General features: G+C 44.9%; 1 protein-coding gene across 10 annotated transcripts in view; it reads left to right on the plus strand.

Moving 5' to 3' along the window:
* The window catches only part of ACSL4 (acyl-CoA synthetase long chain family member 4), a 264,204-nt gene extending 241,839 nt beyond the window's left edge, over positions 1-22,365 (plus strand). For all 10 annotated transcript variants that reach the window (XM_086918443.1, XM_086918444.1, XM_086918447.1 and 7 more), the window contains exons 15-16: positions 12,248-12,405; positions 20,215-22,365. In XM_086918443.1, coding sequence (XP_086774569.1) covers positions 12,248-12,405; positions 20,215-20,372 — 316 coding nt within the window. In that variant the 3' untranslated portion in view covers positions 20,373-22,365. The remainder of the gene's footprint in view (positions 1-12,247; positions 12,406-20,214) is intronic.
* The last annotated feature ends 2,773 nt before the right edge of the window (positions 22,366-25,138 follow it).

The following is a 25,138-nucleotide window of genomic DNA, read 5'->3' on the forward strand; positions in this document are numbered from 1 at the left end:
GGGACTCCCTTCTTTTTATGGTCTGCAGGAGACGTGTGATATCCAGGTATGTTTAATAAAGGCAGCATCTTCTTCAGATAATTTCGTTTCTTGTAGAAGTATGATATCCCCTTTGGTTTTAGCTAGATAATCCAAGATTTTCCAGCGCTTAATTCGGTGATTTAGTGCTTTCACATTTAGGGAAACAATATTAAGGTCTTCTACAATGTTATAAGTCTTATTTTGCGTCTTTATATAAGCCAGCGGAGGTAGTTTGGTCTGGTCTCATGTAAGGTAAGTAGGGTATGTTGATTGACAGGTGCAGTAGGGAGCTTAACTTAACTCCGTATGGGTGCTAAACATGTGTGGGTGTCTTATGTTGTTCGTAATCAAAGCAGTGGCACTACCATCATATATAAAGTACGCAGTACGTATGACCTCTAAACGAATGAGCAAGAAAAGACCGGAAGGAAAAATAGATCAAAAATAACTAAAGCTGATCCTTCCCAACACCCTCCTTCACCCCTCCCTCCCATATCTGAAGTTTTAAAATAATGGAGGTGCGACGACAGGAGCGTCATTCTGACAACTTAAGTGGAGTACAATAAGATAATTAACAATCTGTAATGCAGCAAAAAATCACAGATCTACACTCCCTATAACTATATTAAGAATTGTGATCGGTATTAATCTATATCATATGGGTATAGCTGTATCATAAGAACGTTCAACCCCTAATTGTGAACAAGTAAAATAAGAAGATTCTAGTCTAAAGGTATGGTGATAAAGCCGATTTCTACTCGGTGGGGAGACCAGATATTACATCGCTTTGTCTAGGTTTAAAAAGTAAGGCAACATTGATATACAAACATACAGTGTCATACATTGCTGCACAAACACTACACTTATGATAAATTGATACGCAAGAGTGTAGAAAGCACAATACTGAAGATACAACAATATATCTATTCACTAATAAGTAGGCTCTCTGGCTCTAGGGAAAGCATATAAGGTTAGCATAATTGACAACCTTTAATAAGGTATGATGCCAAGCGAATATAAAAAGAAAAAAATATTACTAACTATCAAACCCTGCTAAACCTTAACATTTATCGTACAGATGTAGGGTGAATTGGTTCACAAAAAGGATGATATGACGTTTTTTATTCGAAGCGGAGGTGGTTAAGTCCATGTCTTTGAGCTGTCGTAGCGTTTAAATGCTTTGCTAGATCATTCAGGATTGTGAAGAAGTGAGGTCTTCCTTTTTAAAAAAATCAAAATTTCACAAGTCTAGCAAAGGAGAATTGGCTATCTTTGTCCCTTAGTGTATCCCTTTTGTAGAAGAAAACCTTATCTCGTGTCCACAGTGGTTTTGTGTAATCCTGCGCAAATTTGATTTTTTGGCCTTCCCAGGAGACCTGCCGATTTTTGCGGGCAAAGTTTAGGAAGGCTTCTGTGTGTTATCGCCGAGGCTTGCAAATGATAGGGCGGTCATTTTCCTTGTCGAAGAGTTAAATGTTGGTACTCTGAGTCCGGTCCAGTTCTAAATTTTGATGGAACTTTATGCCTGTGATCATGGATATCCAGGATTCAAAAAAAGCTACACATGACTCTGAATCTTCTGAGCCCTCTGGAATGCCAATCATTCTAATATTGCCCCGCCTGTTGCAGTCTTCAGGATCGGCTGCATGTCTTTTAAGATTACTGGTAATGCCCAGAAGGGTTTTGATTTCTTTATTGGCTTGAAACGCGTTGTCTTCAATGTCATATTTGTTCAGCATCTGAAATTTTAGAGTTGATTGTGCTCATGTTGCATGGTGTCTGTGTTTTGTTGATTTTGCCAGATCATTGACATCGGCTAACTTTTTGAGAATCATTTCCATTGTGCTAATCACATCTGGTTTAGGCTTGAATGGAGAGTGTGATAGCGAAGACTCCGCTTTAGATTTTTTGTATTGCACCTTGGGTTCTTTATCCGCCATATTGGATCCAGTCCACACCGGGCCACTAAACTGCTAGCATATGAAAGTAGGATCTTGGCATGATGTTGTAGTGTCGACCCGTTCTTGGGTGATCTTGGAATGTAACTGGGCTGAAGCTGGTTTATAGCTAGACAAAGGTATCACTGATCAGTATTGTCTCTATATTGAGTAATGATGATATGTACAAATTAGACGGGCATTACAGTCTCTATAGCTCTGAAGGCGACGTAAACATAGAAGTGAGGAGGCCACACATTCGATGCAAATCCCAGAAAACCGACGCTAATCGGTAGTTACTTCTTGGTGGCTGGTTGGCCTTGGAGCTTGTAGGCTAATGCAGCTCGTGGTGATATAAAAAACACTAGGGAGACACTGGAAAGAGTGGTTGGCTTAGGGGTCCTGCGCCAAATCTTACCCCTTGCCAAAGTGGGTGTTAAGCAGTACATCTTCTGTGTCTCCTATGCCATCCACGTACTTATTTATTTCTCGTTTATTTAGTGTTTTATGACCTTATTCAACTTATGCCATTATTTCCACTTGTATCCCTGTTGAAGAGTCAGAGTTGCCACAGTACTTAAATTCAAGACTGGCACTAAACCCATTTGGTTGAATAGTCAATGTAGCATAGGCAACATACAGGAGGACTCGCATTGCATTCTTCACGTTATCTGTGATTCAGCACCGAAAAGTAAGCGCACTCTAATCGCAATGAGAAAGATCAGAGCACCACCATTTTAGGGTCAGGCCAGTATTACGAGAGGAGCCACTTCAAACATGTCCCTGAGCTTTAGGATTCCCAAAGTGAGCTACTGATGATGGATCAATGCTACACAGGTAACCAAAACAATCCTGGGTGTCCGTAAATTGCGCCTTGTCTCGCCGCTTCGGAAGACCAAGACGCAAGGTGTTACGCAGTGATCAATATAATCGCCATTTTGGGTTCAGGCAAGTTGTGACGGTGTGATTTTAGCAGTACAAAACATACCGATTCGGGTCAGAAATCCGCAGACCTTACTTGGTGGTGGTCGGTACTGCTTACCGCTAACTTAGCGGAATGACATGCAGGGATTCCCTGCAGCGCCATTTTAGATCGCCGTCTCCGTCGAATATCTGCAGAATCAACAACAATTAACAGCTATTCCAAGGCTTCCCACAGATGATGGAAGTATCAGCAGGTGCCGCTTCACTTTAGGGAGTGAAGTCCGTGGTCCATTTTAGGTCCGCTTATAGCAAACTCCAGTACAGAAAACAATTGCTCCCTCGTTGTGCAGAGTGACGGATTCAGGCAGCCATTATCTTTGCCGTCCAAGCCACCCCCTGTACCCTTGATTTTTGATTGTGCGTTGTGACGTGGCTTATCCTTTTTGGCTGACACTAGTTGCTGGACTAAGCTGCCATGAGGAAGCCTTTTTTACGGTGAAACACTTTGGCTGAAGAATCCATATAAAAGACAAGTGTACATGAAAAAGATCTACCAGTCTTACTTTAGGATGAGTTATTGTGCTTACATGTTTGTTTGTTGCCTCTTCCTAGTTTAAATGTGTGTACAGGAAAGCTGGATACAGGGATGGAAAAGGTGTTGATGAGTAGACATTGGACTGTTTGACAGCGATTGTCGAGATGAACAGCTACAGGAAACAGACTGATGTGGATAGATAGACACGGACGGGGAAGGTCAGTACTGAAGGCAGAGCGGGAAATGATGGGCGATCTGATAAGTGAGGTGGTTAGTGAAGGTGGAAGTTTTATTTCCAGCCTTAAGTTATGGCATCAAGGCTTTTCATGGAAGGCTATCGCTCAGCTAGATCTTGCTCTGTGCAGTTTATATAGGAGACTGTTTTGCCTTCCACAGTCATCATCACAAGAGCAGATTAGGTTATAGTTATGTGTTCCTGGTGTATATGGTACTATATGTGCCTAGGGCCTGTAAATTAAATGCTGCAAGTGGGCAGCAGCACCCATTGTGCCACCCACTAAAATAGCACTGGAAAACGTCTCTCAGGTTTTAAACCGTCAATTCCACTGGCAAATAATGCTTTTGCCAAGCCTAAACATTCCTTTTTTATACATATAGGTTGCCCTTTGGGTAGGCCCTAAACGCTCATAGGGAACGGTGCCTAGTATTTGAAAAATCCTGGCTGAAGACGGCTGATAGCCAGAAACTGGTCCTAGGATGCTTGATTCCGGTCCAGGGAAGACATGGCTTGGCAGTTCGGTCTGGACTTTTCCCATGAGGCACAGGGTCAAGACTGATTTGCATATGGCCATGTCTGAGCTGGGGTGGCTTGGGGAGCAAAATAATGATGGATTAAACCCAGATCTGTGACTGGGGGTGAATGTTTTGCCATTGTGCAACATTCCGTCCATCATCTTGTGTGTTTTGCTGTTCACCCCATGTGGGAAGGGCATGCCCAGACGTGGGTCCCGTGCTCACTAAGCCACTGGAGTCAAGCTATTCTGGCTGAAGACAGCTGATAGCCAGAAACCGGTCCTGGGATGCTTGATACTGGTCCAGGGAAGACATGGCTTGGCAGTTCAGTCTTGACTTTTCCCATGAGGCACAGGGTCAAGACTGATTTGCATATGGCCATGTCTGAACTGGGGTGGCTTGGTGAGCAAAGTAACGATGGATTAAACCCGGATCTGTGACTGGGGGTGAATGTTTTGCCATTGTGCAACATTCCGTCCATCATCTTGTGTGTTTTGCTATTCACCCCATGTGGGAAGGGCATGCCCAGACGTGTGTCCCGTGCTCACTAAGCCACTGGAGTCAAGCTATTCTGGCTGAAGACAGCTGATAGCCAGAAACCGGTCCTGGGATGCTTGATACTGGTCCAGGGAAGACATGGCTTGGCAGTTCAGTCTGGACTTTTCCCATGAGGCACAGGGTCAAGACTGATTTGCATATGGCCATGTCTGAACTGGGGTGGCTTGGTGAGCAAAGTAACGATGGATTAAACCCGGATCTGTGACTGGGGGTGAATGTTTTGCCATTGTGCAACATTCCGTCCAACCTCTTGTGTGTATTAGAAAAGTGGCACTGTGGAAAGGCTATTTCTCCCATACAAAACACTGGGTTACCTTATTACACCTAATAAGGATTAACTTTAGTTTGGGAATAGAGAAATGCTTCTTCAACTCGTTTGAGTTGTAATTTAAAATCCTCTTTAATGGTAAAGTCATATTTCAAGTAAATATTCTGAAGATGCCCCTTTTAAAAAAAGTTCACTTTTAGCTGCCTAACCCAAATGTGTCTTCCTGCCTGTGTTCTGGGTCACATGACTGTGAATGTTTCTCCTGTGGTGAGTTGTGTATTCCCTCCACATATGGGGACAGAAGGGCCTGGGAGTAGGAGGAGGGGATCTTCCTGACAGGATGACTAGGGAGGCGTTGTCCCCTGCCCGGATTGTGCTTCAAAAGACCTTGCCAGCAGCACACATTGGAGACTGACACTTGGCCTGCCAATGCTCTTGTCACCCTAGACAGTTTCAACCCTCACCCAGGGAAAGCGGAAGAACTGACTAGAACAAGTTTTGGAGTAGCCCGGGGAGTGTTCCCCACACAAAGGCTGCCACTAGGAATACATGTAGCACCTTCAGAACTTCTCATCAGAACACTCATAGACCTGAGGAAGATTCAGAAGAACTACCCTGCTGTCTGAAGAAGGAAGACTGGAACTAATTGCCCACGTGATCCCCCAGAAGTGACTCCAAGGGTCAGTCGGCTGACCTCCTGTTTGAGCTACAATGACACAATAAGCTTCCAGAGACCACCTCTGCAACTACCCAGCTGACCAGCTAAGCAGCAGAGCTCAAGCAGGTCCACGGCCTGAGTCCTGCTGCTGGCCTCTGCTGGAGTGAGCCCTGGTCTCCAAGAGATGTCCCAAGGTCCTGGATCCTTAGCTAGCATCAGAGTTTAGTCCCCTGTTCCAAGACAGAACTCAAGGTGACTACAGACATTTTGGGCTCCTTGCAACCACAAGTTGATTCTTTGCACCTAGAACCAACTTTTTAGGTCTCGGACCGTAGGCTGCGCTTGCGCAGTCTCGCTCCAAGACTTTGTTTTCTACTGTGGGGCTTGAACCCGCCTCTCTTCTCCATTGGCTGGCTTCCTAAACGGAGGCCAGCCATTGGAGGAGAGGGGCTTCACTCTGTTTAAGCCCCGTCGTTTTTTGGATTCGGGGTGTGTTTTTTCGCTTCTTTCTCTTTTCTTTCCCTCCTCTTCCCATTGGCTGGAATTTTACATTCCACCCATTGGCTGGAATTTTACATTCCAGCCAATGGGAAGAGGAGAGAAAGAAAAACACGCCCCCGAATCCCAAAATTACGCTGCATTTCTCCGAAGCATTTCTGCATTGCCTCGGAGAAACATGGTGGTGTTCAGGGACACCCTACCTCTGCAAGGAGAGTTCACTGTGGCACACACACTCGGCTGTGACGGGGACAGTATCTCACAGCCCTCCCCGCTGCTCCGATGGCTCTTAGCACACGTTGGCACTAGCACTCTGTCTGGCAGTGTGTTTAGAGAGCTCCTATGATCCGGCGAGCTGGAGTCTCTCTCCTGACTTTCGGGTCCCGACGACCATCTTGATGCTCCTGAACTGCATCAACGCCGGGACAGCAGACATCGCTCGGGTTCAGCCGGGGGGAGGCACGCGATTCTGTCACTCACCCGCTACGACGTTAAGCCATTTGGCCCTGTTCTTCCTTTTCCGGCTGCACCCGGACCCTCTTTTGTTTCCGTTGCACGCTCCCAACGCCTCCCAAACAATGTCGCCGGCTCCCAGGCACCCCTGCAGGAGCAGCACTTTCCCTTTGACCTGCTCCCTCCCTCCCGCTCCGTGGCAGCCCATCTCCCTGCCTCCCTCTTTCGTTTTAAATTTGTTTATTGAGGTCTTTTCATAAAAATAAGAAAACAGAATAACAATTCATTACTCATTGCACTTTCGTTTTACATCTTATTACAGTTGTTGTAGGACATATATATCCGGCGTAGGCCAGTAGTTCAACATGCCATCAACATTCAATTAGTATAGTCCCTTTACGGTGGGGTGCGTCATGCGGGGTGGGTAGCCCCCTTGTTGCTCCGTTCATACTTGTTACTATTGCAGTTGCGGGTGCGCTTGTTGCCGTTGGACTTGTGTGACCCCACTAGCAATGTATACCTGCATGTGCCATGCGCAATGTGTCTGTGCTTGAGTGTGTTCGTGTCCCCAATAAGTGAACAGTAACATCATAACGTCTGGTGCATAACCGTACACCAATAACTGTGTGGGCTCTGATTGGACGGGGGGTTGGCAGGGGGCCTTCATAGGTCGGTTAGCATATTCTGTGATATGGGTGATGGCATTGTTTTCGTGTGTTGTGGTAATCCCGTGACCCACAACCTAGTACGCAGGGAGAGGGTCCGTGCGCGAAGCAGGTCTGAGCTGGCAGTTTCGCTCGTAACTGCCAGCTCGCTCGCTGATATATTGCATGCGCTGGTGTGAACCTAGGCACATTCTTGCGCCCGTGAAGTGTCCACGGCGGGCCCTATAGAGGACGTATGCGAGGTCTGGGGTTGGGGGCTTGCTGGTGCGGTCTCAGGGGGGATTTCGTGGGTGAAGGTATGAAGTAATTGTGCCCACTCGAGAGAGATGGGATGTGTGCGGGTGCCCTTTGCTTCTTAATCTCGCAAAACCTCCACCTCCACCCTCCCCCATTTTTTCAATGCTCCTATCAAGGCCGCCACCGGGGGGCCTGCCGGGGCTCGCCAGTACATGGCGATGCCCCTTTTCGCTAAGAGGATGGCAAGGGATAGGAAGCGATGCTGTGTTTTGTGAGTTTTCTGTCTACGGAGTGTTCCAAGGGCGCACGCCTCCCAGGTGAAGAAGGTTGTGATGTTGGTCGTGTTTCTGAGTGTCTGGTGGACCTGGCCTTCAGTATTCCTGAAGTGTAGGGCAATCCCAAAACATATGTTTGAAATCTGCGCTCGGTAGTTGACAACGGGTGCAGGTAAAATCTGTGTCTGGATAGAACTTGTGAAGCCGGTGAGGGGTAAGGTAGGCCCGATGGAGGATGTTAAAATCCCTCCCTCCCTCTTATGGTTGAAAAAACTGAATAAAGCAGATTTATAAGCTGATTTTGAAAACAGAAGGCGCCACGACTTGAGCACGGGAGGTTCCAAGATATGTTTTTTTAAAAAAGTAAAGCGCGCAGTTTGGTATTTGCGGCCACGCTCGGTATAAAATGCCCCACTTTAGTACCTTACAGGTAGTGTTTCAATTCTGTGTTAAACAAACGTTGAAGTGCAGTGCGATTAAGGAGTGCGTTTTTCGGCGAAGCCACTGGATGACATGCGCAAAGTACCTGGTAGGTAAGGCGCACGCGCAAGACTATTTGACCTGCAGGCGAGGTGACAGAGAAATGCAGCGCGCGCAATGCTATGGCTTGATGTCGGTGCAGTGACGTCAGAGTTGGTGGACGCTGTTTGTTGTGCTTCGGAACTAAAGATGGCAGCCCGCGGTGGACCCGCAGCTTCATCCGCGCTGGGTGCTGCACCTTCCCACTTTTCAGCTCTCTTGCTTCAGTTTACGGCAATTACAGGTAAGCCAATGATTGCGGGGGAACCTACGCATGAAACTGGGAGGAAGGAGCAGATGAACAACAGTCTTTTTGAGGAAAGGTATTATTTGAACCCCTAAATGATGAGGGAAACGCGAGCCACGCGGAGAAGCGATGGAGGTGGAGTCTTATTTCTGCCAGGAAGGAACAAAGAAACATCTGGAGTGTCAAAGTGGAGGGAGTTTGGGAGAAACTGTTTGTGTTTAGGAGCTAATTGGAAGGTTGTTCTGTGGGGACAAGAGCAACATTTGGTAGGGAGAGGACAGCACTGTGTGTGTGTGTGTGTCTCTTTCTGTGTGTGTGTGGCTCTGTCTGTGTGTGTGTGTCTCTGTCTGTGTGTGTGTGGCTCTGTCTGCGTGTGTGTGGCTCTGTCTGTGTGTGTGTGTGTGTGGCTCTGTCTGTGTGTGTGTGTGGCTCTGTCTGTGTGTGTGTGTGGCTCTGTGTGTGTGTGTGTCTGTGTGTGTGTGGCTCTGTGTGTGGGTCTGTGTGTGTGTGGCTCTGTGTGTAGCTTTTTTGTAGGTGGCTCTGTGTGTGTGTGGGTGGCTCTGTGTGTGGGTGGCTCTGTGTGTGGGTGGCTCTGTGTGTGTGTGTGTGTGTGTGTGTGGCTCTGTGTGTGTGTGTGTGTGTGTGTGTGGCTCTGTGTGTGTGTGTGTGGCTCTGTGTGTGTGTGTGTGTGTGGCTCTGTGTGTGTGTGTGTGTGTGTGGCTCTGTGTGTGTGTGTGTGTGTGCGGCTCTGTGTGTGTGTGTGTGCGGCTCTGTGTGTGTGTGTGTGTGTGTGTGTGTGCGGCTGTGTGTGTGTGTGTGCGGCTGTGTGTGTGTGTGTGGCTCTGTGTGTGTGTGTGGCGCTCTGTGTGTGTGTGTGGCTCTGTTTTTGTTTATCATATTAACAATTCCATCCACATTGTGAACTTCAATCAACCTTAAAACAGCTGCTGTGAAACAAACAAGACCTCATATTTTTAGATCTTGCTTTGTGACCGCTTTATTTTTGTGCCATCCGAATGTTTTCAAAAATGCATAATAAAATACATGTTTCGTATTTTCATACAGGGCTTTCGTTCACATCTGTTAAGGTGGCAGTGTTTTTCATATTTTGCTCCCACCACCACAATATACCGCAGGGAATAATGGGTTGGCCCATTTTTTAAATTGGCTCTTTTCATTGTGTGTGATTTTGCTGTGGATATATGCTCATCCACCTAAAACATATCTCACTCCAGTGCCAAGGATAGTAGGCCAAACGTTGCTTTTGTTTCATTTTTGTAAAGTTTTTTTTTGTAATGGGTCTTTTTGCAAATCTATACTCCCCACCTTCAAAGCGTGGCAGTTCTTTTACGCTTTAAAAAAAAAAACTCTCCCCACCCCCCAATCCAGCTTTTTTATTTTATCTCCCCACATTGCTTTCATCACCTGCTCCATTTTTCCCCTCACCTCTTGCTAAACTATAATTTGGAAGGGCCAGCTGCTGCGTGGCTGCTCTGGGGGCATAGAAAGCATTTTCAAGCAAAAACATTTAATTTGTCATTTTTAATTTTCCTTTTTACGTGGTGTCCGCCATCTTGGGGTCAGTAAATAATATAATCAAAATTAATCCTTGTCATGACTCATGCCAGTGCATACATTGGTAGCATGTGCACACCAGTTGAGTGACAGTGGTTGTGTCATCGTAGATTTTTCCCATTCTTTTTTTTTTTGTGATGCTGTACTGCATCAGCAGAAAACCTTTTGCATTTTTCCGTTGCTATAGAGCTGCGGTAAACAACCTCTGAAACGCGGATAGGTCCAAATGGAGATCTGTTGGCTCTGCCAATAATTGTTTTCTCTAGTGTTTTACAAAAGAAAAACGTTTTCATCCACACCCCTCCTTTTTGATGTCTCTGCCTCTCTAACTTTTGACCCTTTAACAAGCTGTGTAAAACTATTCCGGATTAAAAAACTGAATCATATGGTTACGCCAAATTTTTGAATGTCCCCAAATTGTTAATTAGCATAACCAGCTTGCGTGTTCTAACCACAACTACAAAGGAGCCACTGCTCTTCTATAGAATCTTTGCTAGATATGATTTTGCAGTCTTGAAAAAGACTCCATGCTGCGTAGTCAGAGTCTCCAAATTGAACATTATTACCGAAGTATCTAGTTATGATCTACATTGTGCTTAGTGTTCCACAGATTACACCTTACTATCCGTTTAGAGAGGAAAATGACTGGCCATATTTAGTGAGATTTTGTTTCACTGCACTTGATTTCTAGTTGAATATCTTTGTTTATAAATTAAGCACATGAAAAAACTCCGGACTAACCCATGTGTGCAGATCCACCAATAGCACAATGGTATTTATTTCCATTGGGTGGGAGGCTAGGGGCATGATTACTCAATGGCCAGCAATGGCAGTAGGTTGACAGTTCTCTGGTAATATGCTGCTGCTTCCTGAATTACTCATACTGTTTGGAAACTCTCAAAGTGAGGGTTTAATGTGTTTGGGGTTGAGCATTTGCACCGCTACTAACGGGTGCAAATGCCTGGCAATTAATGTGTGCCCGGTGCACTCAACTGACGCTGTGATCCTTGCGGTCCTGGACACACTCAGAGCGAACGCAGATAGGTGTGACCACCAGGCCCTGGTGCTCCTAGATTTGTCGGCTGCGTTCGACACGGTCGACCAGAACATCTTGTTGAACCGTGTCGAACAGGCTGGCCTGTGAGGATACACACTCAGTTGGATAGAATCTTTCCTTGCTGATCGTACCCAATCAGTTAGGCTCGGAACCTTCACTGCCCCTAAGCTCACTTCCATCTGTGGGGATCCTCAGGGCTCTTCTCTATCCCCGCTACTGTTTAATCTATATCTCAGACCCCTAATTCATTCGTTAAAAAACAGAGCCTAGTGGTTATTCTCCATGCCGATCTCTCGCTCAGAGGACAGGTGGGAGCTGAGTTTTCCTTCAGTTTTTACCAGTTTTGGAAAATTAAGAAAATCTGCTGACACTCTCAGCCCGCATACAGGTGGTTATAGCTCTGGTACTCTCGCGGCTCAACTTTTCGAACTTAATTTACCTCGGTTTGCCAGCTGGTCTATTAAAACGATTACGAATTGTTCAGAACCAGGCAGCAAGACTCTTTCATAAACAGCCTAAATGGCGGTCAGCTAGACCTGGACTGTCGAAACTCCACTGGCCCAACGGACCGCATTTAAGACTGGATGCTTAGCCTTCAAGGCCCTGCACGGCAACAGCCCCAGATTTATCAAAAGTATGATCATAATGTACGCACCCCCGCGTAGTCTCTGTTCAGCCCACCTCCACCAGTTAACTATTCCCTCATTCAAACGGAATCGGCAAGGAGGGTGCCGTTTCTCTTACCGAGCTTGCAGATTCTGGAATTCTCTTCCCCCTAGTACTCGGAAGCTGTGACAATCTCCTGGGTTTCAGGAAAGCCCTGAAGACATGGCTGTTTGAGCAAGCCTATGCATAGTAACTCTGCTGCAACACTCCTCATGCTCAGCGCCATGAAACCTATGGGTGACCGTGCGCTCTAAAAGTTATTAACATAACCTGTTTAGAGCGTAGAAGGATAACTAAATATCTGTACTCTTCATGTTTCTAGATTTGTTTAAACTGGTGGTTGTGGGAGTGCTCGTCATACAGGTGCATAATTCAACAGTTTTGTTTAATCTTTTTTTCAGTTTCCACTCGTATGTTATCAGCTTTGTGGTGCCCAATCAGAAGAAGCTGACTTTGTTAGCACACCAGAATGGAATTGAAGGAACTTGGGAAGAGATCTGTAACAATTCCTTGATGGAAACTGAAGTATTAAAAGAGATTAAAGAGGTAGCAAATTCAAGTAAGTAGAGATTAGTACATTTTTACATAGCTGTCATGTAGTTCACCTTGACAATTGTCCTACGATCCCACAAAAATATATATATATATTTTTTTTTTGATTTAAAAAAAAAAAAATTTGAAGAGCTTATCAGAATGGAAATGCATTTAAAATGAGTGATATTGTAATGCAATAAAAACTGCTTTTTCTGGACTTGTACAATAATAGACAATAAATAATAAAGAGGCTCTATTTTGTTGCAGTGTGAATCCTCGGTACTACAGTGGTGCAAATCTGCAGCTGGAGAGCGAACGGTGTCCCACAATACCGAATGTACTTCTTTGGCCTCTGCCACTATCTCAAAGCACCAGTTTGTGGAGAGCACTTTAAGCTGCTGTGGACAGTAACCACAGGGAGCAAGCACCTTTAGGAATATCACCACGTGAGGCCCCTTTGTAAATACAGTCTGAGATGAAGGCACCACAGGTATTAAATTAGCTGAATTCTAAAAAAAAAAAATCTTGAGTGGTGTACTTTGGATCCTAAGAACTAGCTCAGACATTTACTGTTTTCTCTTTGACATCCTTCAGTACCCAAGGGAACATGGCCAGGAGCACCAACATGGCGGTCGTATAATAGCAAAGCACCTTCTCGGTCCTGCAGATATCCTGCATTTATCCAACACAGCGTGATGCTGCAGCCCACTAAAGGTGTGGAAATTAATTATTAACACATCAGCAGTGGGAAACGCAAAGAGAGCTCCTGGCACCAAGGGCTCTGGAGAAAAGCAACGTGCGCAGGACACTGGCCACAGGCCCCTAGACATAGGAGTTGCAGTAGGATGAAGGCGGCACCTGAGAGACCTCGCTTGGACCAAATCAGAACAGCGCCGAGCTGAGGCAATCCGAAAGCGAAAAGGCGGAAATAGGTGAGGGCCTGTAGAGCGTTGCCCCCGAGCAGCGCTGGGATGCCTTCGGGAAGCCATGCGCTTTACAAATGTATTCATTTCATTTTTTTCTTCATTTTCCATGAGGAGATGGTGGCGATGAAGGTAGAAAGAAGGGGAAGTAAATTCATCCTCTGCCCAATACAAGTAATCTGAGCTGGACACGAGAGGGGAGCAACTGCCTAGCTTCATCTGGAAGCTGTGCTTGAGAACTACTGTGGGGTCTTAGGCTCAGAAGCAGGCGTCGGATGAAGCCCAGATCCTAGGCCGGAGCTCTCAACCAGAACGGTCCGATGGAAACAAGCAAAGCACTCGGTCCAGGAGGAAGAGGCCACATGGAGAGCGAGACAGACCATTCCCCTCTGACAAGGGACGTGATATCATGTAAGGCAGAGTCGGCAAAGAGTAGAGGGGGAGAAGCTGCCTGATACACACCCCGGTGGCTCCCAGAGAACCCGCAGCAAGGAAGTATAGCCGGAAGGTCCTGGGTGAGAAACGGAACACTCCAGAATTACTTAGAGGAACCGCAGGAGAACCTCGTGAAGCATAGGAAAAAGGGGATCACTCTGCTAAACCTGAATGGGAGACGGAGGCCCCAGTGTGGTGTGACAAGGTCAGATTGAAGATTCCGAGTCCCAGCTGGGAGAAAGACAGGACCCGGCTGGGAGCACGAGCAGCTCCCCGATCCTAAAGAAAGAGAGCAGGTGAGCCAAGCCCACGGCTGAGGGAGTAAAACAGGAATTGAATGGGAGGAGATGAGATCACCCAGGGTGTTGTGACGCCTGCAAGTAAGTAACACTAAAGCCAGGGAGGAAAGGATGATTAAGGCCTGAAACAGCGGGTAAGGCACCAGTTACATGGCTGTGAAGGCAAGAACGGAGACGTGCGCGGCCAAACACTAACCCTGACAGATAAGCCACAGTGACCCTAGGTCCCACTGAGGCCTGGGAGGTGCCAGGGAAGCAAATCGCCAGAACCACACGGTTTCGGGCGTCCATATAAAGACATAGTGGAGCCATTAAACACTCCCTTATCCAGCAATATCCATGATAACGGAGGCAAAGATGCCGCGCCCGAAGAGCAAAGCCGGGAACACTCAGCCCAACACATGTGAACCCTCCCCACTACCCACCAAGAACGATAGCGGAGAGCCTGTGGAGAAAGAAACATTTGTACCTCCACTTAGACAAGGTACTAGCGATGATAGCGGACACAAAAGCGGCGCTTCAGCAAGACATAGGGGCGGTGTACGTGGGACTTTAATTGCTGCAGGCGGAGCACCGTAAGTTAGCCGACAGGGTCAAAGAAGTTGCAAACAGTCAGTAAACTCATAACAGAAGACAAACCGGGGCCCGCGCGTCTGGATGACCTTGCCTATAGAGTGACAGATCTGGAACGACGGGCTGAAGACGCTGAAGGGCAAAATCGAAGAAACAATATCAGGTTTGTGGACATCCCAGGAAGCACGGAGGGCATGGACATTTCGTTCCTAAAGAAATTAATGAGAGAAGAAATGCCACCAGACTCCCTATCTAAATTCTTCGCTCGAGAGAGGGCGCACCAAGTCCCTGGGCGTTCTCCTGCTCAAAGGAGGCCCCTCTACCTGTGGCTGCCCAACTTCTACACTACAGGGATTGGCACGTTATCTTGCAGCAAGCAGGAGCTCACGGCCCATACATAATGGGTAACAGCAAAGTAGTAATGTTTCCGGATTTTAAAGCCAGAGTGCAGGTGCAGAATATCATTCATCGAGGCCGAGAAGGACCTCAGGGAAGCAGGCTTGCAGTACTCACTGGTATTTCCAGTGAAACTCCGGATCATCCTGGATGGCACTACACATTCCTGTAACTCATCTGAGGTGGCATGGACCTGGCCAGAAGCTTACGAAAAAGGCACACTGCTGCCCAAGCCACAAGCGGGCCCTCGAGGGAAGAAATGCATAGCCAGAAACCGACAACGCCGCTCCAAGAAATTGAAGGCACTGCAGATGCCCACAACCTCCCAGACGCAACAAGATAGGGAAGCCGCACTACAGGCGGTGGCACAGCTGATGTCACCTCAAAAATCTGACAAAACAATGGATTCTTAATCAGAGCACCTAGCACAATCATTGGACTCGGAGGACAACACAGACCATGAATCAGGCTTACCGAAAGTCTCCCCACGAACAGCTGATAATCATTTAATGTCATTAAAAGATGGACAACAGGCTGTGAGGACTATAACTGAGTATTTGACATGGAAATGGATAGATCCCCCCCCCCCCCCCCTCCCTCTCCCCTATGGGGTACTATGGCTGCCTCAACGGATGAGGCCTGTGAGAATGGACTTCCGGGTGGGAACTTTTCGATATTTGAAGACTACAAAACAAATGGAAGAGGGAATACCCATATTACTTGCACTATACGGCCTGCACACCAGACTTAATATGTTTTTCTGCTCCAGTCAATTGGCACCCACACAGACTGGGTCAGAGTACCTAGGGCGTTCCATGTCTGATCACAGCCTTCTCCTTCTAAGATTTGCTCCAACTTACTCGAAGATGACTGTAGACAGCAGTTGTCAGGTGCAATATCATCCTATTTGGTTATGAACCAAGGAACTGCAAGCTCCGCCTGTCCCTCCACTCCCCCCCCCCCCCCCCCATTACCCCTCCCACCCCCACCCACTCCGGTTGAATGGGATGCCTTTAAGGTGGTGGTGAGTGGACAATGCATGTGTCAAACAGTGGATGCCAGAAGGGAGATTAATCAAGAACTCGGGTCTTTGGAAGCCCAAATATTGACACTAGACATGGAAATTGGGAGTGGTGTGGAGGCCAAGAAACGTCTGTCGGACGTAAAGATCAAATACTATGAAACCTGGGAACTGTTGAGACTCCTAGATGTCTGAACATACCAGGAGAGTCAGCACGTAGGAGGAAAAGCATCGAAATTACTAGCCTGGCTAATTCGATCAGAAGGCAGGGGGTCCCTGATCACCAGTTTTTCAGCTCCTGAAGGACAGACAACTTTTTACCCTAAAGTTATAAATAACTTATTTAGAGACTACTATGTTAAATTCTATGGGAGACCAGGAGAGGTGCAGGTAGAAAAGATGGTGGAATACCTAGAGGGAGTGGGATTACAAAGGCTAGATCAGGTCTCGCGGAAAAGCAGGGAAATGGTGATCACCACACAGGAAGTCCACGCAGCAATTAAGGAAATGGCCAGAGGAAAACGCCAGGGCCGGATGGTCGATCTTTTGGCCACATGACTTGAGAAAATACACACAGCTGCACTACTGGCGGATTATCTCCCAGTCTCCACTAGAGAAGCCCTGGTGGTCCCACTATCTAAATCTGATACGGCGGCTACAGTGGACTTTCGTCCTCTGTCAATGCTGAATCTCAATTTTAAAATACTTAGCAAAGTGCTAGCAATAAGGCATCTGTCGCAAATTCAGCGACTGGTCCAGACAGAGGGATGGTTACTCTGGGTTCGCTTATTATACTCTGACCCAACTGCTAGGGTGCGCATGGGCGGAGTGGTGTCTGCACCCTATAGCATATATAGAGGAACTCGACAGGGCAGCCCACTGTCGCTGCTGCTCTTCGCTCTGGTGATGGAACAACTAGCAGAACGCTTTAGACAGGAAGGCAGTGACCATGGAATAAAACTAGATTCAAGGGTGCATATGATAACCTTATATGCAGATGATACTTTACTATGCATGCTAGATGGAACACAAGGCATATTGAAAGCGATGCACATCTTGGAGGAGTTTGTAGAGTTATCAGGGCTCAGAGTTAACACCCGGAAGACCCATATATTCCCGGTGAGGCCCGCACTGGCCAGACCAGGTGACCTCCCAGTAGGACCCACATGGACCCCGACCGAGCTCCTTTAAATCCCTATGTATTCAGGTGTTCCATAAGCAAACAGACCTCCTAGAGAGAAACCTGGGCACTAAAGGTAAATGTGTCCTTCTGGCGATTCCTTCAACTCTCGGTCATGGCCGGAATAGCACTCTCCAAAATGGTGGTGCTGCCCAGGTTACTATATTATTTTGTCACCTCCCAGTGATGATCCCAAAGAAGTGGTTCAGGGATATGGATAACTTGTTGAGGGAACTGGTTTGGGATGGAGGTCGAAATAGGTTCTCCCTCAGAATTTTGAGACGGCTCTTAACAATGGCATGACTTGGCGCTCCGGATTTTGAAGCGTACTACCTAGCGGCTCCGCTTCAGTGGCTGGATGGGAAGGGGTTAGAGATGCTGGCAGTGCAAGAACAGTCCCCTCAGGGATCATTACTCCCTAAGATGTGAAACCCCAAACAAAAGATCAAAAATATGGGTGTGCTACTTGAAGTAGCATGGCCTGCTGGGATAGATGTATAAATCGAGCATCACTTTATGCATCTGACCTACCAATAATAGGACTACCATGGATGGGTGTTGGTCCCCCCTTCACCCAGGACCAATTGAGGGGGTGGGTAGCGGTGCGAGTGACTACAGTCCGGGACTGTTACCAGGATGGAGAATTATTCCCTTTTATTGTAATTCCTGGAATATCATGAACTATCACCAGGGCAGTTCTTAAATTACCACAATGTCAGGGGAACACTAGCCACACTCTGGGGGTAGAGACACAAACTAGCCCACCACGCATACGGCTCTCCTGGCAATGGTGACACTGGTATCAGCCAGACACTTGATAAAATGGTTATATGTTGCGATAATGGCCATGACAGAGATGCCCCTGTCCCATGTACAAGAGAAATGGGAGGACATGGTTAGGAGGCCATTGACTGGTGCGGAGTGGAAGAGAGTCTTAGGGAGCCCTAAAAATATATACGGGAATGCCGATTCAAAGTTGAGTGCTAATAAAAACAATATTTAAAAAAAAAATCCTAAGTACGCACTTTTTTTTAATGATCACAAGGACAGATTTTACACATTAAATACATTTTACGCATTAAAAGTCTATTTTTTCCCTCAAAATACCAGACAATTTCATTGTAACCTATGTAAAGTCAATGCCAATAATATGCAGATATGGTCTCACCCTCCTCCCCCCACAAGATGCCTGAAATAAATTAAAAACTGCAAACCACTTTTTACTACTTTTCTTCTCAAGACTATCTGATTAAAAGCACTGTTTTGAAATGAGTGTCTCAGAGGGTGTAGTCGTCTTAGTAGCAAAATAGACCTTTTCATCGACATCCTGCGTAGGTTAAAAGTTACAGCAACGGTGCCTTGATAGCAAACCTAGGTAATCTATTTAGAAAGCACATGGGTAGTCACCATCATCTGGGTAGTTTACTCTAAAATGTTCAGTTGTAAGCTCTAATTTGTACTTCCTTTTAATGTTACTAAAATTGTATATTTAATCTATTTCGAGGAGCTTTTAGCCAGACCTCTTCCTCAACTGGTCTGTGGTATCTCTCATCTTTCTATTCTACCCACTGCACCATACAACATTGGGTTGTGAGTCAGCCCACTTCAGTCAATGGCAAACTTCATTGTGAGTGGCAGAGTTCACACGGAGCACACCTGGACACATATTTTCAGCACCACAGGCTACTATGGCAATGGGTGCTTTTTACACACAAGCATTGCTTTGCTTTTTGTAATTTTTCAAAAAATCAGCGAGGGCCTTACAGCTCACCCAGTAATTGTTTTTTTTAAATCCATAACAAAACGTGCATTAACAAAGCTGAAGGGTGGCAACCAACGCCAGATTTGTTAGCTTTGCCATTACTTGTTTTGATTACTGGCACTTGGAATCTAGAGATGGAAAACATCGCCACGTGAATGTTCTGTATCTCTCTCTTCCGACATTAGTCTCAATGGACATCTGTGAAGGCGGATAGGAGTCTAATGGATGTACACAAATAGCACCTTTCATAAAATGTGATGTCTGCACTGACAAAAACCTTTGGAATAACAGAACGTTTGTATCCATGTGAAAATATTTCTTACACTGGGAAATAAAGAAGTCCTACCTCAACCTGGAGTAAAAAAATACAATTACTTGCAGAACGTTTTTCACAAACCAGTCCTAGAAATTCCGATATGTCATCAGAATGGTCTACTTTTTAAAATGTGTGTCCACGTCATTGACTAGTAAAGCTGCAGCCTTCTGACAGTATGTTATATGCAACCTATATCCAAAAGCCTGGCCTTGCAAGGCAGTCTTAACTCCTTCCCATCTCTGGGACCTGCATGTGGTGAAATCAGGTTTCCAACCAGTCAGAAGAACAGGCCGTGCTGTAAGTGCGAACTGCCTTTGTGGTTATTGTGATATTCAAAGTGCTTTCTCTGCTTTCTTTATAACACCCACCCAAGCATGTTATGTGCCAACAGTGTTTGTCAGAAAAAAACATGTAAAACTGGTTGATGGGTTGACGATGAAAGAAATGGGCTTGTACAGCAATTAAGGCAACCCTCCTGCTATCTATTAAAGCGGCTGCTTTCCTGTGTTAACTGCAGCTCATTTTCAGACTCCGCATAGACTAGAACTGCCACAAAACCATCACGTGATTTCTCCTTCCTATTTTGTGCCTTTGGTCTAATTTACAAGCTTTTTTTGAACACCCGAACTGAAATTGGAGGTGCACAAGAGTGCACTGCAGTTGCAAATTCTGCTTAACCCCAACATGCCTCTGCTGGATGGCTATGCCTACAGTTTATTCTCACCCTGTCGCAATCTTTCAAATGTATATATGTGAATCTGTTTTGGTGCAGCTTTGCATCATGTCCTTCTAGTATAGAGCGAATGGATGCTGTTCCATCGTTCTATGCACAATGGGCATTTTAAATGCATTGTAAACTGGATGAAGGTGAGCTTTGAAAGACATTTTTTACTAAATCTTTCCCTTTGTACTTTCTCATTCTTCAACAGTGAAACTAGAACGATTTGAGATACCCATTAAGGTACGACTAAGCCCAGAGCCATGGACTCCAGAAACAGGCCTTGTGACTGATGCTTTCAAGCTCAAACGTAAAGAACTGAAAAACCATTACCTCAACGACATCGAGAGAATGTACGGAGGCAAATAGCACCTTTATCCTTGTGGAGTAGGCAGACAGTGTGCAAGGAGGTTTTCAATAAGGGCAGCGTTTGAGAGAGCTTTATAAACATATGCTATCTGATTAATTTTTTTGTGTTTTTTTTTTGTTTAGTTAGAATGTGGGTTGTTGTCACACGTCTGTTTTTTCCACTTTTCATTTCAGAATTCATTTCAGTGAAGGGCACTACTCTAGAATTGTTTTGTGAACAAATTACCAACTATTTGTATTTTTATACTTATTTATTTTTGGTTTGTGTCGTGAAAGGATATGTCCATTATTTATGTCTTTGAATTACGCAGTTTTCTACTTAAAGCAGAAAAATGAATGTAAAAAATTTGCAGATTCATGCCTTGTCCACAAGAGCAATAGTGCGGAAGATTGAACCATGCACGTTCTCTCTACTTTCGAGAAGAGATGTATTTTGGCACGCGCCAGTCCTTAATACTTCATTCAAATGATCAAAGCTAATGGAGAAGTGAAGTTCCACCTTTCCCATTTATTTAAAAGTGGCTAGATGCCGAATCAAGTGTGTGTTAGATCCATTCTGAAAAGGGATCACTTAAAATGCGCTCAACGCTTTTTGTTGTACCTGCGAAAAATGTCTTAACTGAATGTGGTATTCCCACTTTATCTCATCAGCCTAAGGAATCTAGTGCACCTCACTCTTATCTCCAGAATACAAGTATATGGTGCCCGATGAGTGAGCTTACATTCCATTTGTGCATGTGAGAAGACTGCAACTACATTCCAAGTAGGGCAAAGAAAGGGAAGCAATTGATGGGATTCATACTGGTTGTTTTAAGAACTGTGCAGAAATGAGTAAATCACTAGATTTCATTATGCGGTTAGTGTTTAAAATAAAAAAAATGCATCTTAGAAACTGGAAATTTTTGATGCTCTAGTTAACGGGTTAGTGTGGGAATGTCAAAAAGGATCGGTTACAACTGCTGGGCATTTTTTTTGTCCTGGCTGGCTGTACATATTCAAATGTAGTCAATAACGAGTGAAAACTATTGATACTGCTATACTTTGCACTTTTAAATTATTTAAAATCATCTTAGATGGATTGAATATATTGCTTTGTACATATGTGGACTTTCGAACGGGTATCGGGAGAAGCTGAGTTCTCTTTAACAGAAAAATCCAAAATATTTATTGAGGGAAGACCTTTTTTCTGGTTACGACTGTTGAAATGTATATATACAGATCTAGTTTTGTCCTTGTAACACAAGAAGAGGTTTTCTACAAGCTGGATTTGGGGTATTTAACGGAGAAGAATTAATGGCACAATTTACCTGCTGTAATCCTCAGGTTTTATTTTGTTTTTGTTTCATATTCACACCAAGTGTGTGTCTATAGCTTATTCACGCTTTTGAGGAACATTCTATCAATGAAACCTCACTTGTATTTATGAATCACAACCAAAAACTGTAATTGTACCTAATGCACATCACTGCCATGGGGAAAGCCTTCCATCTCTTATAACTCATCGTGTTTGCTGTGTAAAAGTCAAAAGACTAACAGTAGTATTCATAGCTAATCTGACTAATTCAAGGTAAACGACGAACGTGGAGTATAAGAAGAGTACCCTAGAAGGGACCACAAGCGCACAATGACTGGTTTCAAACCTACCCATATCTAAAGTCCTAAGTGTGAAGTTTTTACTTGGACTAGCCTGTCTGATATGAAATTATTTGCCTTTGTTGTATCATTTACTTCCACGCAGTTTCCAGGCACCGCACAGAATTTGCACTTCATCATAAAGGACCTCACCTATATTCTGTGCGTGTTCCTAACTCCTTTTAGTGCACTATTTGTGGTTTTCTTTCACATTAATGAAATTTGCAGTGTATATACGTATTAATGCCTCTCCATTTGTATGACTTTTTTATTGGTTGAAGTGACTACTTCTGTTGTCCTTGAAAGTTCTTGAATAAGATTTAAAAAACAAATAAAGCCTTGCATTGTTTCAGGCTGCAAATGTGTGTCTTATTTGCTTTTTTGGTGCATTTATTTTCATTCTTTAGATATGTTGGGTTCTTTCTCTTTGGCTGATTTTGATAGACTTTGATTAACATTCAGCCTTTTTTTTACTGTGCTGTGTAATTGTGTATTATGTCAAGTGGCAGAACAGTACAGTATAACTTGCAGGGTGAGGATGGCACATCATAGGAAAATAATGTAGAATTACAGCAAATCTAGGAAATCCCATGAGCTATGTGTAATTGTTTAAACAACTTGACCCTGCTGCACAACTGTTTGAAAGTCATTTATTTGTTTGGGTGGATTGGTGTTCACCTCAAGTAATAAAATAACTATCTTGTTTGATCCAGTCAAAAGTTTCAGTAATTTAAACCTTAGCTCCACCCCTAATAGCTATGGAACAGAGCAGACCGGTTTAACTTCAGGCAAATATGCAAAGCATTTAGATGTAGCCAAACCGTTACAAAGTTGAAAACACAGCACATTAAAAATCCCACTCGTATGTAAGGAGGGTACAATTTAATGAATTAAATGTCACCAAAACAAGGGTAACCAAGGATCTATTGTTTTAAAGATTTATAAGAATATAGTGCCAAGAAGCACAAAGCATCAGTTGTGGTAGATGGACCTAGGCACAATTTCAGGCAAACACAGGACCTAGGCACAATTTCAGGCAAACACATTAGAGTGTAGGTAGGCTACACCAACCAGGTTTGCACTGGTCAAAGATTTTATCTTATGACTTGATATTTTAAGTTGATATCAACCGCAGGAGAACAATTCTAAAGCCCCAGGGCCTCAGGAGATGGTACTTGGAGACTCGGGGTTTCAGGCAGAGGCCGCCATCAGAGTCCATTCCAAGTCCAGTTGGGCACTTCAGGAAAAAGGCCAAACAGGAGGTCAGCCAAGTGACCTTTGTAGTTCACTGTGCCTTGGATACAAAGGGAGTGTTGGAAATTGGGTTACTGGTTGAAGGGGGTGTAACCCTACTCAAGCAGCAACCACAAGTTCTGTTAAGATGAAACACAAGGAAACCCCAAATAAATCTGTGGTTATCCCTCTGGTAGCTTGGCACAAAACCAGTCAGGCTTATCTTAGAGCCAATATGTAAAGTATTTGTGCAGCACTTCAAATAGTAATTAAGTAAAAACAATACAAGAAAAAAATCCCACACCAATTTAGAAAAATAAAGTAAGATTTAATACATTATTTGAGATCAAAACAAACATCCAATCAGTAGAACCGGAGATATGCAATTTCAAAGTTTTAAGTAAAAATAGTCCCTAGAAGCCAAAGAGCCAACTTTAGTTATCTGGTTGCACCAGACCAGGACAAAGTCACAAGTTCGGGCAGACTGCAATTGAGTGTGGGCAGATACAGAGCCCAAGTTAGGTTAGTTGAATACAGTACCTTAAATTGTGGTTTGTGGCACTTTGTGAGGTGCATTGCACTGCGGTGGTTCAGAGGAGCTGCAGGGCTGCAATGCAGAGGCCTGAATTGTCATTGAGTATGTTTGGCATTGATGCAGAGGCTATTCCATAGAACCTGCACTGCGGAGTCCTGCGTCATGGTCTATGGTGTCATCAACGAAGGACTGGCGTTCCGAAGTCCTGCGTCGAGGATGGGTCGCACAACCGCGGTCCGAGGAGACTGTGGGCTGTGATGTGGGGTTTAGCGTCAGGGATGCGGCGCTTTTCCTAAGCGGAGCAGTGTCAGTTCTGCCAACAGAACCATATTTGGGCCTGCAGTGCACCTACCAGACCCACTTCCGAGTGTCTAGAACTGGAGTGGCATCCCTTGTGGGGTTGACACTCACAGCAGACTGAGTCCAAAAGCTGGGCCCGAGGGGGGTTGGAGCCTTTTCTGTACTGAAGTGTTGGTTCCGAGGGTCCATTATTTATACCTGATACCCACTTTGGGAGTGGTCAACTTCAGAACCTTTTCCTACTTCAGAGGTGCTTTGATGTCCTGCCTCCCTGCTTTGGCCCCAGCTTGTTTGGGGTCATAAAAGACTAGTGTCAAACCTTTTGTGACTGTGCTCAGCGCCTTTGTGACGTGCACTTGTGTGGTAGGTGACAGCTCCTTCCCCTTCAAGAAGACCATCTGCCAGCCACACCTAGTCATGTGATCTGGGCTGCAGGCACCAAATGGTTAGGGCAAGAATGCCAATGTTTTGGGGAATTACAGGATTGTATAATATACAGTGGGTGTCAAACGATCAGTTGGTTGAGTGGTTTCTTTTATTTATTGTAAAGACCGCTGACGAAGAGCCACATAGGCTCAAAATGCATTGGCTATGAACACACTGGTCTATTCCACAATATGATTGACCTTAACGTGTCGTTGTACGAAGCCTGGACGGCCATACAGCACATGAAAAGACTTGAATAAAGACTGAGTGCTATCATGTTGTCTCCGCAGTGATGAAAAGAGTAGAGTATAAGTTTGGAAGAAGGAAATGTTTAAACACTTGGTATCTTGTGTGCACTATGAATTACCTGGATAAATTGTTACATTGGATGGATTTTTTCCCATATGGCAGTGCAACAGTTTGGAGCGCGAGGAAAGTGCTCTTTTTGGATTAACTTTCTAAAAGTGGCGTTTTCAGAAATGTGATTCAAAATCCAATATTAAAATTAAAGAGGGTTTTAAATTACAATTCTTTAGACACCATTCTTAATATTTCTACCTGCTCCCATACAAAAGTTGTTACTTATTAAATGTGATAAGAAAACTCAATGTTATCTTCTAGAAGAGATGGGTCTTGCCGT

This window comes from Lissotriton vulgaris, chromosome 4_1 (genome assembly GCF_964263255.1).
Source record: "Lissotriton vulgaris chromosome 4_1, aLisVul1.2, whole genome shotgun sequence".
NCBI classification, from domain to species: Eukaryota; Metazoa; Chordata; class Amphibia; order Caudata; family Salamandridae; genus Lissotriton; species Lissotriton vulgaris.